Raw genomic sequence first — 13,216 nt, 5'->3', positions numbered from 1 at the left:
CTATTTAGCATTAAAGTTTAATCCATCACAGTACAGCGTGTGAGAGGAAGACTATTTAGGAGTGAAATAGAAATATCTCTTATTTAAGATGGAAAAACCTCATGGTTTTGAAAGGCAGTAAGCAAGTAGACATGGGGGAAACTCAAAAGAGGGAAACAAGAAAAGTTGAAATAAGGGATAAAAGTAATATGAGGCAATTATACCTTAATTATAATAAAAATATCAATTTTTAAAATAAATGAAAAAAATCTTGTCTTGGCTTTTCGGCTGATTTTTAGTTGTAGATTTTAGTTGCATAGCATGTACAATACCTAAAACTGGTTTCCTTAAGAAACCATTTTCACATTAAAAAATGTCTTCATTACTTTGAAAATTATTGATAAAATAAAGAATCTGATACTAATAGTTGGGATGGATTACAATACCAACTTCCACATTGAGAGATTTAAACTTATAAAGAAGTCAGTTGACTCAATAATTACATTTCATTAACAAAATATATCATAATTTTTAAGCCTTTCCAAAATAGCAAGATTATAAAGTTCCAATGAGAACACATACAAAAAAATAGTGTCCATGTGAGGTGATACAGCAAGGAATCAAAGGAAAGCAGATGAAATTTCATTAGGTCTAAATGCTGCAAGGAAGATGGGAATGCAGTGGGTAGGAACCACCATCCAAAGACTGTATGAAAACAGCTGCCATTATTCAAAGAAGCATCATGTGTGTGAAGAGCAATAAAAAGTTTATATCACTTCTCTCCGAACATAGAAAAGTGGACACACAAGTCATAAGAATGAGTTTTGTTATTTATTTGATAGTCTAATTATGCTATGTCTTTAGTTAGACACTATACTGGATCCACTTTTGCTGTAAAATAATGAACAAAATAATAATGCTTGCTTGCTTTACTGATAATTGATTGCTCTCTCTAATTCTGAGTTGCTAACTGGAATTTTATAATTATATATATATATAATTTTAATTATATAAACAATTAAATTAATCATTAAAATGTTTAATAACACATACAAATATATATATATACATACATACATGTATGTATATATATTCAAGATAGGGTCCCACTATATAGTTCTGGCTATCTTGGAACTCACTATGTAGACCTGGTGGCATTGAACTCACAGAGATCCACCTGCCTATGGCCCCCTAACCCAGGTGTTATAATTAAAGGCATATGTCACTGGAAAAGTTTAATAATCTTAATCTTTTCATTACTTTTGTTTTCTGTATTCTCCAAAATGGGACATTGAGGTATGAGACATAAAGCATGCAAATCAGGCAACTTAAAACATAATATAGCTATAAATATACAGAAATAAAAAGATATGAGAGGAATCTATGTTGAGATCAAAATCACTAAAGATAAAGCCAGAAGCAATAACATTGTTAACAAATACTTGTGATTTTTAAGGTTTCTTGAATTTTTATGGGTAAAATTATAATAATTTAAATTATTAAGTAAATATTTTTGAAGCTCATGTCAGCCCAGAAATTTCCAAATAAGCCTGTATAGCTATTAAAACATTCAGGTGGGTTAATGACCTCTACATTAACACAAGAATGCCATAGAGTGCATACACCATTTTACAAAATATTCAACCAGACTTCCAAGTTATAACGGGAAATGCAGGGCTCAATTTTTGTAATTTCATTACTATTAAATTTCACATATTTACTACTAATAAGTTATAAATCATATTACTGAGATACACCGAGAACCCTTCAATTGACATGAACTTATTTCAAAATTTTCATTGAAATTATAGATATTGTTTTGAGATAGGGTTTTTGGTAGCTTTGGAGCCTGTCCTGGAACTAGCTTTTGTAGACCAGGCTGGCCTTGAACTCACAGAGACCTGCCTATATGTTTTATATTTCAAACATAATATAGTGAGTTTGCCACCAGTAAAACAACAAAAACTTTGCACTCAGGAAGAGATGTGCTAGAATGCCCATGTCTCTGCTCTGCATCTGTGGTGTATTGTGTTATCTAAAAGATTACAGTCAAAACTGGAAAGATTTCATGATTTTCTACTTAAGAACTAATGGCTTTCCTAGGCTAGGAGCAATTAAGTAAGTCTCCTTCATTACCTCATATAAAATGATATGAACTGAAATATAGCTTCAAATTCAAAATGCAAACATCAAAATAAATGCCTGGTGCATTAACCTCTGTTGTGATTAATATGTACAGAAACAATATAACTTGAAATAAACTGGGCACACTAGGAAAGGTACAGAAGAGATGAAAAGAAAAATTTCTCAAAGTTAAGCTTAAAACAAGTGAAAATACATGTGAGGGAATTCCACATGAGTAAAGAAAAGTGGAAGAAAACTTGCTGTTGCTCTCAAATCTTGCAGAGACTGCACTTCCTTAGCCTATGAAAGTCCTACAGAGATCCACAAGTCACAAGTCTCCTAAGAACAGGTTCTAAGATAATAACAGAAAAGCCAAACACACAAATAATGGGCTGTCTAAGACATGAAAGGCTTGTCTTGAGAGTATTCAGATGAGTTAGAAGAAAATTGTCTTTCTAGAGACATTCAGAAGAAAACTGGAATAAGTAGTATTGAAAATGTTCTTCATTTTAATTTGATGACTATGAAAATATTATTAATATTTAAAAGAAACTCCAGTAATATGAAGGAGTGGAGATAGACAAATTTTATTGTAGATAAATGTTAACAAAGCTTTCTTTGATAGAATTCATAATGTTCTGGTTTTATAATAAGACCTTAATTCAGAATGCACACTTTTATAATAGTATGTCTAAAGCATTTAGCACATCCAAGCACTTTGGTTTTTCCGGTTTTATTTCTCATTAATTTTCTGGGTTTTTGTAACCGCCTTAGCAAAACATGGAGACTGTATGAGGAGGACTTCATCCCCATGCTCTGGACAGTGCCACCATGGAGCCAGCTAACAAGTCCCAACTCTCTCCAAGCACCTTCTGGCTGATGGGCATCCCGGGTCTGGAGCACCTCCATGTCTGGATTGGGATTCCCTTCTGCTCCATGTACATAGTGGCTGTGATGGGGAACGTGACAATCCTGGCTGTGGTGAGAGCAGAGCGCAGCCTCCACGAGCCCATGTTCATCTTCCTGTGCATGCTGTCAGTCACTGACCTGGTCCTCTCCACATCTACACTGCCACGCATGCTCTGTCTCTTCTGGATGGGAGATCATGACATTGCCTTTGATGCGTGCCTTGCCCAAATGTTCTTCATCCACAGCTTCACTGCCATGGAGTCTGGCTTCTTCCTGGCCATGGCCATTGACCGCTATGTGGCCATCTGTGATCCACTGCGCCACGCCACAATTCTCACCCACAGTCGCATCGCCCAAATGGGAGTAGCTGTAGCACTGCGGGGAGTAGGCTTCTTTTCTCCACACCCCATTCTGCTCAAGCAGCTGCCCTACTGCAGAACTCGAATCATTGCACACACCTACTGTGAGTTCATGGCTGTGGTGAAGCTGGCGTGTGTGGACACAGGAGCCACCAAGCGCTATAGCCTCACTGTCGCTTTTGGTATTGGCTCCTGTGATTGTTTCTTCATTGCCATCTCCTATGTTCTGATCCTCCGTGCGGTCTTTCGCCTTCCATCTCGAGAAGCAAGTCTGAAAGCTCTAGGCACCTGTGGCTCTCATGTCTGTGTCATTGTTGTTTTCTATTCCACAGCTGGGTTTACATTTCTGACCCACCGCTTTGGTCACCATGTGGCCCCCCAAATTCACATCCTAGTAGCCAATATGTACCTATTGGTTCCACCATTTCTTAACCCCATTGTCTATGGTGTTAGAACCAAGAAAATTCGAGACAATGTTCTTAGTACTCTAAGAGTAAAAGGTAGATGTTGATATTGCAATTGATTGAAACCATAGTAATAGAAACTAAAGGAAAAATGAAAATAATTAGTCATTTTCTAATTATGGACTTTTGGGGGAAATTCAAACATTAGTTCTATTTATTTATAAGAATTACTACATATAGAAGTCCCCAAATTTTGATGAAGTTAGTGGTTGTGATATTTTTTCTGTGCTTTGCTACAATAAGCCTTCTTTAGAACTTGGTGATAAATAAATGCAGTCTTTTTCCTTGTCAGTTCATCTAGCCTAGGCTTCACCTGGGAATAACAGCTTACCTTAGAATAAGAAGTGATTCCAAAGGAAAGAAACACATGATCATTCTGAAATGTTCTCCATGAAAAATATGCTACTGAAAAATTAATGATTACTGCCAATAATTGTCGTAACAGTTATATATCTGAATTTTTAGCTCCTGAAATCATGAAAATGTCTCATATATTTTTAAAAAATTGTCACTTAAGACCTCCTACAGTAAATATAAAATATCATTTATAGTGATCCAGTCAATAAAAATTTAAGATTATTTTATTTTAAATATGTGCATTGTGTACGGGGCTATATGCACATGAATAAAGGTGTCATCAGAAATCATAAGTGTTGGAGTTGCAGGTTGTTTTGAGCTGTCCAAAGTGAATGCTAGGATAGGATGTCCAGTCTCTTGCATATTCAGTGTGTATTCTAACCACTGGGCTATCTCTGCAGCTCATTCTAAAAATACTTAAATCACCCTGTATTATAGACTACTTTTCTTATACTGGTTAGAACATGAGCTAACTAACATATGGCCTTTTTAAACTTTTGTTCCAGTTCACTCAAATTTTATTCATGACTGTTTCAACACTCTTATGAATAATTCCACAACTTGCTAGACACATTGATCATGATTTCAATTTATTTGTATTAAGAAAATAAAAAAATAATTTCTTATGTAAAAGTCTATTTTTAAAAAAATAAATCAGTTTAGGGGCACCTAGTGAAACACCATTGTGGTGAATGAGTGCTGGGGCACCCGGGAACAGCCCGCCTACACTTCCTGGTCATCCTACAGGGGCTATACTGCCCGATACCTCCTCTCTCTTCCTATCCCATCCAGCTTACATCCAGATCCCCCCACCCCCTGTCCCCTCCCTCCCTCCCTTCTTTGGCGGCAGAGTGCCTCCCTGCTCAGCCTGCTTGGGCGCTGGGACCTAACCCGAAGCCAAGGGCAAAGGGGAGCGCGGTAGCTCCTTTGTCCCCATAGCCTGCCTGCAGCAAGCAGGGTGGGCCCTTTGTTTGCAAGCTAACCAAGCAGCACGGAGTTTCGATCTGGGCACCCAGTGAAACATCATTGTGGTGAGTGAGTGCTGCTGCACCCGGGAACAGCCAGCCTACACTTCCTGGTCATCCTACAGGGGCTATACTGCCCGGTACCTCCTCTCTCTTCCTATCCCATCCAGCTTACATCCAGATCCCCCCACCCCCTGTCTCCCTCCTTCCCTCCCTTCTTTGGCGGCAGAGCACCTCCCTGCTCAGCCTGCCTGGGCGCTGGGACTGAACCAGAAGCGGAGGGCAAAGGGGAAGGTTGTAGCTCCTTTGTCTCCATAGCCTGCCTGCAGCAAGCAGGGTGGGCCCTTTGTTTGCGAGCTAACCAAGCAGCAAGGAGATCCGATCTGGACACCAGGAAAAACATCAATGGGGAGTGACATCACTGGGAAGGTACATCAGTGGGCAAGAAGACCTGATTCTGTAAAAGACGATCCATAAGAGAATATTGGGAGGAAGAGATGGGGAGACGCGAATACAAGAATTCACCCAACAATCTGAAAAACAGCACGAAATCACCAGAAGCCAGCCACCTCACAACAGGAGGACATGAACACCTTAATCAAGAAGAATTAGAAAAAAAACTGACTTCATGAAAGTGATTGACACCCTTAAACAGCATATAAAAAACGCCCTTATAGAAATGGATGAGAAGTATAACAAAAAGTTTGAGGAATTGAGTAAATCAGTGAATGATACCCTAGGAAACTAAGGAAAAACAATCAAGCAGATAATGGAAACAGTTCATGACTTGAAAACTGAAATGGAGGCAAAGAAGAAAACACAAACAGAGGGCCGGCTGGACATGGAAAATCTAGGTAAACTAATAGAGACTACAGAAACAAGCATAACCAGCAGAATACAAGAGATAGAAGAAAGAATCTCAGATTCTGAGGATAACATAGAGAAAATAAACGCACTGATCAAAGAAAACAGCAAGTACAACAAACTCATCACAAAACATTCAGGAAATATGGGACACAATAAAAAGACCAAACCTAAGAATAATTGGAGTAGAAGAAGGAGAAGAAGTGCAGCTCAACGGTCCAGAAAATATACTTAATAAAATTATAGAAGAAAACTTTCCCAACCTGAAGAAGGATGTACCTATGAAGGTTCAAGAAGCATACAGAACACCAAATAGGCTGGATCAAAGAAAAACATCCCCTCGCCATATAATAATCAAAACACAAAATACACAGAATAAAGAAAGAATATTAAGAGCCGCAAAGGAAAAAGGCCAAGTTACTTATAAAGGTAAACCTATCAGACTTACACCTGACTTCTCTATGGAAACCATGAAAGCCAGAAGGTCCTGGATAGATGTACTGCAAAAACTAAGAGACCATGGATGCAAGCCCAGACTACTATATCCAGCCAAGCTTTCGTTCACTATAAATGGAGAAAACAAAATTTTCCAGAATAAAAACAAATTTAAGCAATACGTAGCCACAAATCCAGCCTTACAGAAAATAATAGAAGGAAAATCACTAACCAAGGAGTACAACAATGACCACAATAACTCAGACATCTAGAGACCTTTCACCAGCGCAACTCAAAGAAGGGAAACACACAAACCCTACTACTAAAAAAGTGACCGGAGTTAACAACCACTGGTCATTAATATCACTTAATGTCAATGGTCTCAACTCACCTATAAAAAGGCACAGGTTAAGAGATTGGATACGAAAACAGGATCCAACATTCTGCTGTCTAGAAGAAACACACCTCAACCACAAAAACAGGCACCTACTCAGAGTAAAGGGCTGGGAAAAGGCTTATGAAGCAAATGGACCTAAGAAACAAGCAGGTGTGGCCATACTAATTTCTAACAAAGTTGACTTCAAACTTAAATCAATCAGAAGAGATGGAGAGGGACATTTTATACTCATAACAGGAACAATTCATCAGGATGACGTCTCAATCCTGAATATCTATGCCCCTAATATAAAAGCACCCACGTACTTTTATATTATATATAAATTTATATATATATTTATATTATATAAAAGACACATTGCTAAAACTAAAGGCAGCCATAAAACCGCACACACTAATAGTAGGAGACTTCAACACTTCTCTCTCACCAATGGACAGGTCAATCAGACAGAAACCTAACAGAGAAATTAGAGAATTAATGGAGGTAATGAAGCAAATGGACTTAACAGACATCAATAGAACATTCCACCCAAAGAGGAAAGAATGTACCTTCTTCTCTGCAGCTCATGGAACCTTCTTGAAAATTGACCACATACTCGGTAACAAAGCTAACTTACACAGTTACAAAAAAAATATTACTAAACACCTGTGTCTTATCAGATCACCATGGATTGAAGTTAGAATTCAACAACAATGCTACCCCCAGAAAGCCTACAATACCATGGAAATGAACAGTCAACTACTGAACCATACCTGGATTAAGGAAGAAATAAAGAAAGAAATTAAAGTCTTTTTTGAATTCAGTGAAAATAAAGAAACAACATACTCGAACTTATGGGACACTATGAAAGTAGTCCTAAGAGGAAAGTTCATAGCACTAAGTGCCCACTTAAAAAAAAACAGAGAAAGCACATATTGGAGACTTAACAGCCCAACTGAAAGCTCTAGGAAAAAAAAGAAGCAGACTCACCTAGGAGGAGTAGAAGACTGGAAATAATCAAACTGAGGGCTGAAATCAACAAAACAGAAACACAGAAAACAATCCAAAGAATCAATGAATCAAAAAGCTGGTTCCTTGAGAAAATCAAAAAGACTGACAAACCCCTATCCAAACTAGTCAAACGGCAGAGAGAAAATTTGCAAATTAATAAGATCAGAAATGAAAAGGGGGACATAACCACAAACACAGAGGAAATTCAGAGAGTCATTAGATCTTACTACAAAAGCCTGTATGCCACAAAACTGGAAAATGTAAAAGAAATGGACACTTTTTTAGATAAATACCATTTACCAAAATTAAACCAGGACCAGGTGAACAATCTAAACAGACCTGTCAGTCGCGAAGAATTAGAAGCTGTTATCAAAAACCTCCCTACCAAAAAAGCCCAGGGCCAGATGGTTTCAATGCGGAATTCTACCAGAACTCCCAAGAAGACCTAATACCTATACTCCTCAATGTATTCCACAATATAGAAACAGAAGGGCCATTACCAAATTCCTTTTATGAAGCTACAGTTACTCTGATACCAAAACCACACAAAGACTCAACCAGGAAAGAGAATTACAGGCCAATCTCACTCATGAATATAGACGCAAAAATCCTCAACAAAATACTGGCAAACCGAATCCAAGAACACATCTGAAAAATTATCCATTGTGATCAAGTAGGCTTCATTCCTGAGATGCAGGGCTGGTTCAACATACGAAAATCTATCAATGTAATCCATCATATAAATAAACTGAAAGAAAAAACCATATGATCATTTCATTAGATGCTGAAAAAGCATTTGACAAAATTCAACATCCATTTATGTTCAACGTCTTGGAGAGAATAGGGATACAAGGGCCATACCTAAATATAATAAAAGCTATATACAGCAAGCCGACAGCTAACATCAAATTAAATGGAGAGAAACTCAAAGCCATCCCACTAAACTCAGGAACACGACAAGGATGTCCACTCTCGCCATACCTCTTCAATATAGTGCTTGAAGTTCTAGCAATAGCAATAAGACAACATAATGGGATCAAGGGGATTCGAATTGGAAAGGAAGAAGTTAAACTTTCGTTATTTGCAGATGATATGATAGTGTACATAAGCGACCCCCAAAACTCCACCAAGAACTTTTACAGCTGATAAACAGCTTTAGTAATGTGGAAGGATACAAGATCAACTATAAAAATCAGTCGCCCTCTTATACACAAAGGATATGGAAGCAGAGAGGGAAATCAGAGAAGCTTCTTTATTCACGATAGCCACAAACAGCATAAAATATCTTGGGGTAAATCTAACCAAGGAAGTGAAAGATCTATTTGACAAGAACTTTAAGGCATTGAAGAAAGAAATTGAAGAGGATACCAAAAAATGGATGGACATCCCTTGCTCTTGGATTGGGAGGATCAACATAGTAAAAATGGCAATTCTACCAAAGGCACTTTATAGATTCAATGCAATCCCCATCAAGATCCCATCAAAATTCTTCACAGATCTGGAGAGGACAATAATCAACTTTATATGGAAAAACAAAAAACCCAGGATAGCCAAAACAATCCTATACAATAAAGGATCTTCTGGAGGCATTACCATCCCTGACTTCAAACTTTATTATAGAGCTTCAGTAATGAAAACAGGGTGGTACTGGCATTAAAACTGAGAAGTCGACCAATGGAATTGTATAGAAGACCCGGATTTTCTCCCACAAACCTATGAACACCTCATTTTCGATAAAGGAGCTAAAAGTATACAATGGAAGAAAGAAAGCATCTTCAACAAATGGTGCTGGCACAACTGAATGTCAACCTGTAGAAGAATGAAAATAGACCCATATCTATCACCGTGCACAAAACTCAAGTCCAAATGGATTAAAGACCTCAATATCAGCCCAAAAACACTGAACCTGATAGAAGAGAAAGTGAAAATTCCCTACAACAGATGGGCACAGGTAATCGCTTCTTAGGTATAACCCCACAAGCACAGACATTAAGGGCAACATTGAATAAATGGGACCTACTTAAACTGAGAAGCTTCTGTAAAGCAAAGGACACTGTCACTAAGACACAAAGGCAACCTACTGACTGGGAGAAGATCTTCACCAACCCCGCAACAGACAAAGGTCTGATCTCCAAAATATATAGAGAACTCAAGAAACTAGACTTTAAAATGCTAATTAACCCAATTAAAAAATGGGGCACTGAACTGAACAGAGAATTCTCAACAGAAGAAGTTCAAATGGCCAAAAGACACTTAAGGTCGTGCTCAATTTCCTTAGCAATCAGAGAAATGCAAATCAAAACAACTTTGAGATATCATCTTACACCTGTCAGAATGGCTAAAGTCAAAAACACCAAGGATAGCCTTTGCTGGAGAGGCTGCGGAGGAAGGGGTACCCTCATCCATTGCTGGTGGGAATGCAATCTTGTGCAACCACTGTGGAAGTCAGTGTTTCGGTTTCTCAGGAAATTCGGGATCAACCTACCCCTGGACCCAGCAATACCACTCTTGGGAATATACCCAAGAGATGCTCTATCATATGACAAAAGCATTTGTTCAACTATGTTCATAGCAGTATTATTTGTAATAGCCAGAGCCTGGAAACAACCTAGGTGCCCTTCAATGGAAGAATGGATGAAGAAAGTATGGAATATATACACACTAGAGTACTATGCTGCGGTAAAAAACAATGACTTCTCGAATTTTGCATGCAAATGGATGGAAATAGAAAACACTATCCTGAGTGAGGTATCCCAGACCCAAAAAGATGAACATGAGATGTATTCACTCATAATTGGTTTCTAGCCATAAATAGGGGTCACGGAGTCTACAATAGGTGAACCTAAAGAAGCTAAGTAAGAAGGTGAACCCAAGGAAAAACATCTAGTTATCCTCTTGGCTAAGGGAAGTAGACAAAACTGCCGGGGAGAAAATTGGGATCTTGGGGGTGGGGTGGGATGGGGGTAAGGGGAGATGGGGAGAGAAAAGGTAGAAGGGAAGGTGGGGGGACTTGGGGAAACAGGAGGATCGGGATAAAGGAAGGTTGGATAGGGGAGCACGGAACCACAATTCTTAGTTAAGGGAGCCACTTTAGGGTGGGCAAGAGACTTGACCCTAGAGGGGCTCCCAGGTGCCCAAGCTGAGGTCCCCAGTTAGTTCCTTGGGCAGCTGAGGATAGGGAACCTGAAATGACCCTATCCGAGAGCAATACTGACGAATATCTTGCATATCATCATAGAACCTTATCTGGTGATGGATGGAGATAGAGACAGAGACCCACACTGGAACACTGGACTGAGCTGCCAAGGTCCCAATGAGGAGCAGAAGGAGGGAGAACATGAGCAAAGAAGTCGGGACCACGAGGGGTGCACCCACCCACTGAGACAGTGGAGCTGATCTACTGGGAGCTCACCAAGGCCAGCTGGACTGTTACCGAAAAAACATGGGATAAAACTGGACTCTCTGAACATGGCAAACAATGAGGGCTGATGAGACGCCAAGGACAATGGCACGCGGTTTTGATCCTACTTAATGTGCTGGCTTGGTGGGAGCCTAGCCAGTTTGGATGTTCACCTTCCTAGATATGGATGGAGGTGGGAGGCCCTAGGACTTACCACAGGGCAGGGAACCCTGACTGCTCTTTGGACTGGAGAGAGAGAGGGAGAAGAGTGGGGCGAAGGGGAGAGGGGTGGGAGGAGGGGGAGAAGAGTGGGAAGAGGGGGAGAATAGTGGGAGGAGGGGGAGGGAAATGGGAGGCTGGGAGGAGGTGGAAATTTGTTATTAAAATTATTTAATAAAAAAATATATTAAAAAAAACAAATAAAATCTTTTCTCAACTGAAAAAAATAAATCAGTTTAAAGTTTGGAACCATTAAATAAATGTGATACTGAAAATAAAATTATTAAAAATACATTTTTCCTGAAACAATTTGAGCAATTGAACATATGCTCCAGGTAAAAATTTAACTCTTCTCCTTACTTCTTGCCTTACACAAGATAGATTTTTCACAAGAGGAGCTCAATAAATAATTGTGAGTTTGGTATTTCCTCTATAGTAACACATTTTATAAAAACACTATTTATACTTTTTTGAATAAAGCATATGTATGTATGAGAGTGCTTTGTGTGCATAGGCATGTACACAGGTGTGTGAGGGCACATGTATGTGTGAGTGTGTGCCTAAATGTGTGTGTATGAAGGGAGTCATCATACAGCGAGCTCATGGACATGGAATGAATGAGCTGGTATAGGTCTTCAGATAGAATAGGGTGGAAACTGTTGCCACTAAACAGAGTAAGAGAAGTTTGAGCAAGACTGGTATAGTAGCAGGCAGATGTAAGAAGGCATGCAGACTATCTCAGCTACATGCCGAGCTCACAACTGACCTAAGAGGGCAAGGTGATTATGTGTAGAAAAGAACTACACTCAATTTTGCATTTTAAAAGACGTTATTGGGACTTAAAACAAAGAAGTTAACTATTCTTGCAATATGAAAGAATACAGGATACATTGTAATAAATGAAGAAAGAAAAATACCCACATTGATTTGCGAAATCTAAGAAAACAATAATTAAAACATAAAGACAATCCTACACAAAGAACTACAGGCAACTAAGGAAAGCTGAGGGTATATTAAGCAATCTTACCAAGGGAAGAGCACACCAATTTATTATCCAGTACCAAGTGATCCTGAAAACATACACGCAGTTAATGCTATGTACTGACAGAGCAGGTTATATTTAGAGATTGACAGAAGAACTTTCATTGTCAATAAAGACAATAGCTTAATGCAGATTGTCTATAATGATCAAAGAAATAATTTCATTCACTTGAGTATAACAAATACACTTTACTCTGTGAAGCATATTGATGAAGATTCTACTGTCATTCAACCTTGGCAATGTTATTCTGCATTGAGGAATTTCAATGTTGATAATTGGTGAAAAACGTTGTGTATGTATGTGTATGTGTGTGTGTAGAAATGCTCATATTTATTCATATATTTTTGAAGGCCTGCCTTAGGCTGGGCAATAAGGATGTATGAGAAAATAGACATAAAGGAAATAAAGGAGGAAGAGAGAGGAGTGAAGAAAAATGTATAGAGCAATAAAAACAATGAAAAGAAAGTATGACTTTTGCATTGCAGATGAATCCATTGGACTGGGCTTCACAACTTTGCCTTTTGATTGGTTGTGGTTTTCTGCAATGGTCTCTATCTCAAAGAGAAGTTTCCTTGTTTGGGATAAGAAGTACAGTTCTCTGTGGGTATAATGACAAATATTTATAGTGCATTTTTCTGTGAGATTGTATCTCCTAGGAATATCATAAGTTATACCCAAATAATCTCACCAACATGAATGTCTAACATGAGCT

At 38.5% G+C, this 13,216-nt stretch overlaps 1 protein-coding gene across 1 annotated transcript; it reads left to right on the top strand.

The window, feature by feature from the left end:
• Positions 1 to 2,934: 2,934 nt before the first annotated feature.
• On the top strand, positions 2,935 to 3,882 carry LOC142851273 (olfactory receptor 52M1-like). The gene has a single exon (XM_075975153.1). The coding sequence runs from the start codon at positions 2,935 to 2,937 to the stop codon at positions 3,880 to 3,882; it is 948 nt and encodes a 315-aa protein (XP_075831268.1).
• The last annotated feature ends 9,334 nt before the right edge of the window (positions 3,883 to 13,216 follow it).

Source organism: Microtus pennsylvanicus, chromosome 5, assembly GCF_037038515.1.
Source record: "Microtus pennsylvanicus isolate mMicPen1 chromosome 5, mMicPen1.hap1, whole genome shotgun sequence".
NCBI lineage: Eukaryota > Metazoa > Chordata > Mammalia > Rodentia > Cricetidae > Microtus > Microtus pennsylvanicus.
Note: the sequence above shows the minus strand (reverse complement) of the source record. Positions and strands in the feature narration are given on the sequence as shown.

Bases quoted from the DNA above. Each gene is read 5' to 3' on its own strand.
- LOC142851273 (XM_075975153.1), top strand. From the start codon at position 2,935: ATGGAGCCAGCTAACAAGTCCCAACTCTCTCCAAGCACCTTCTGGCTG.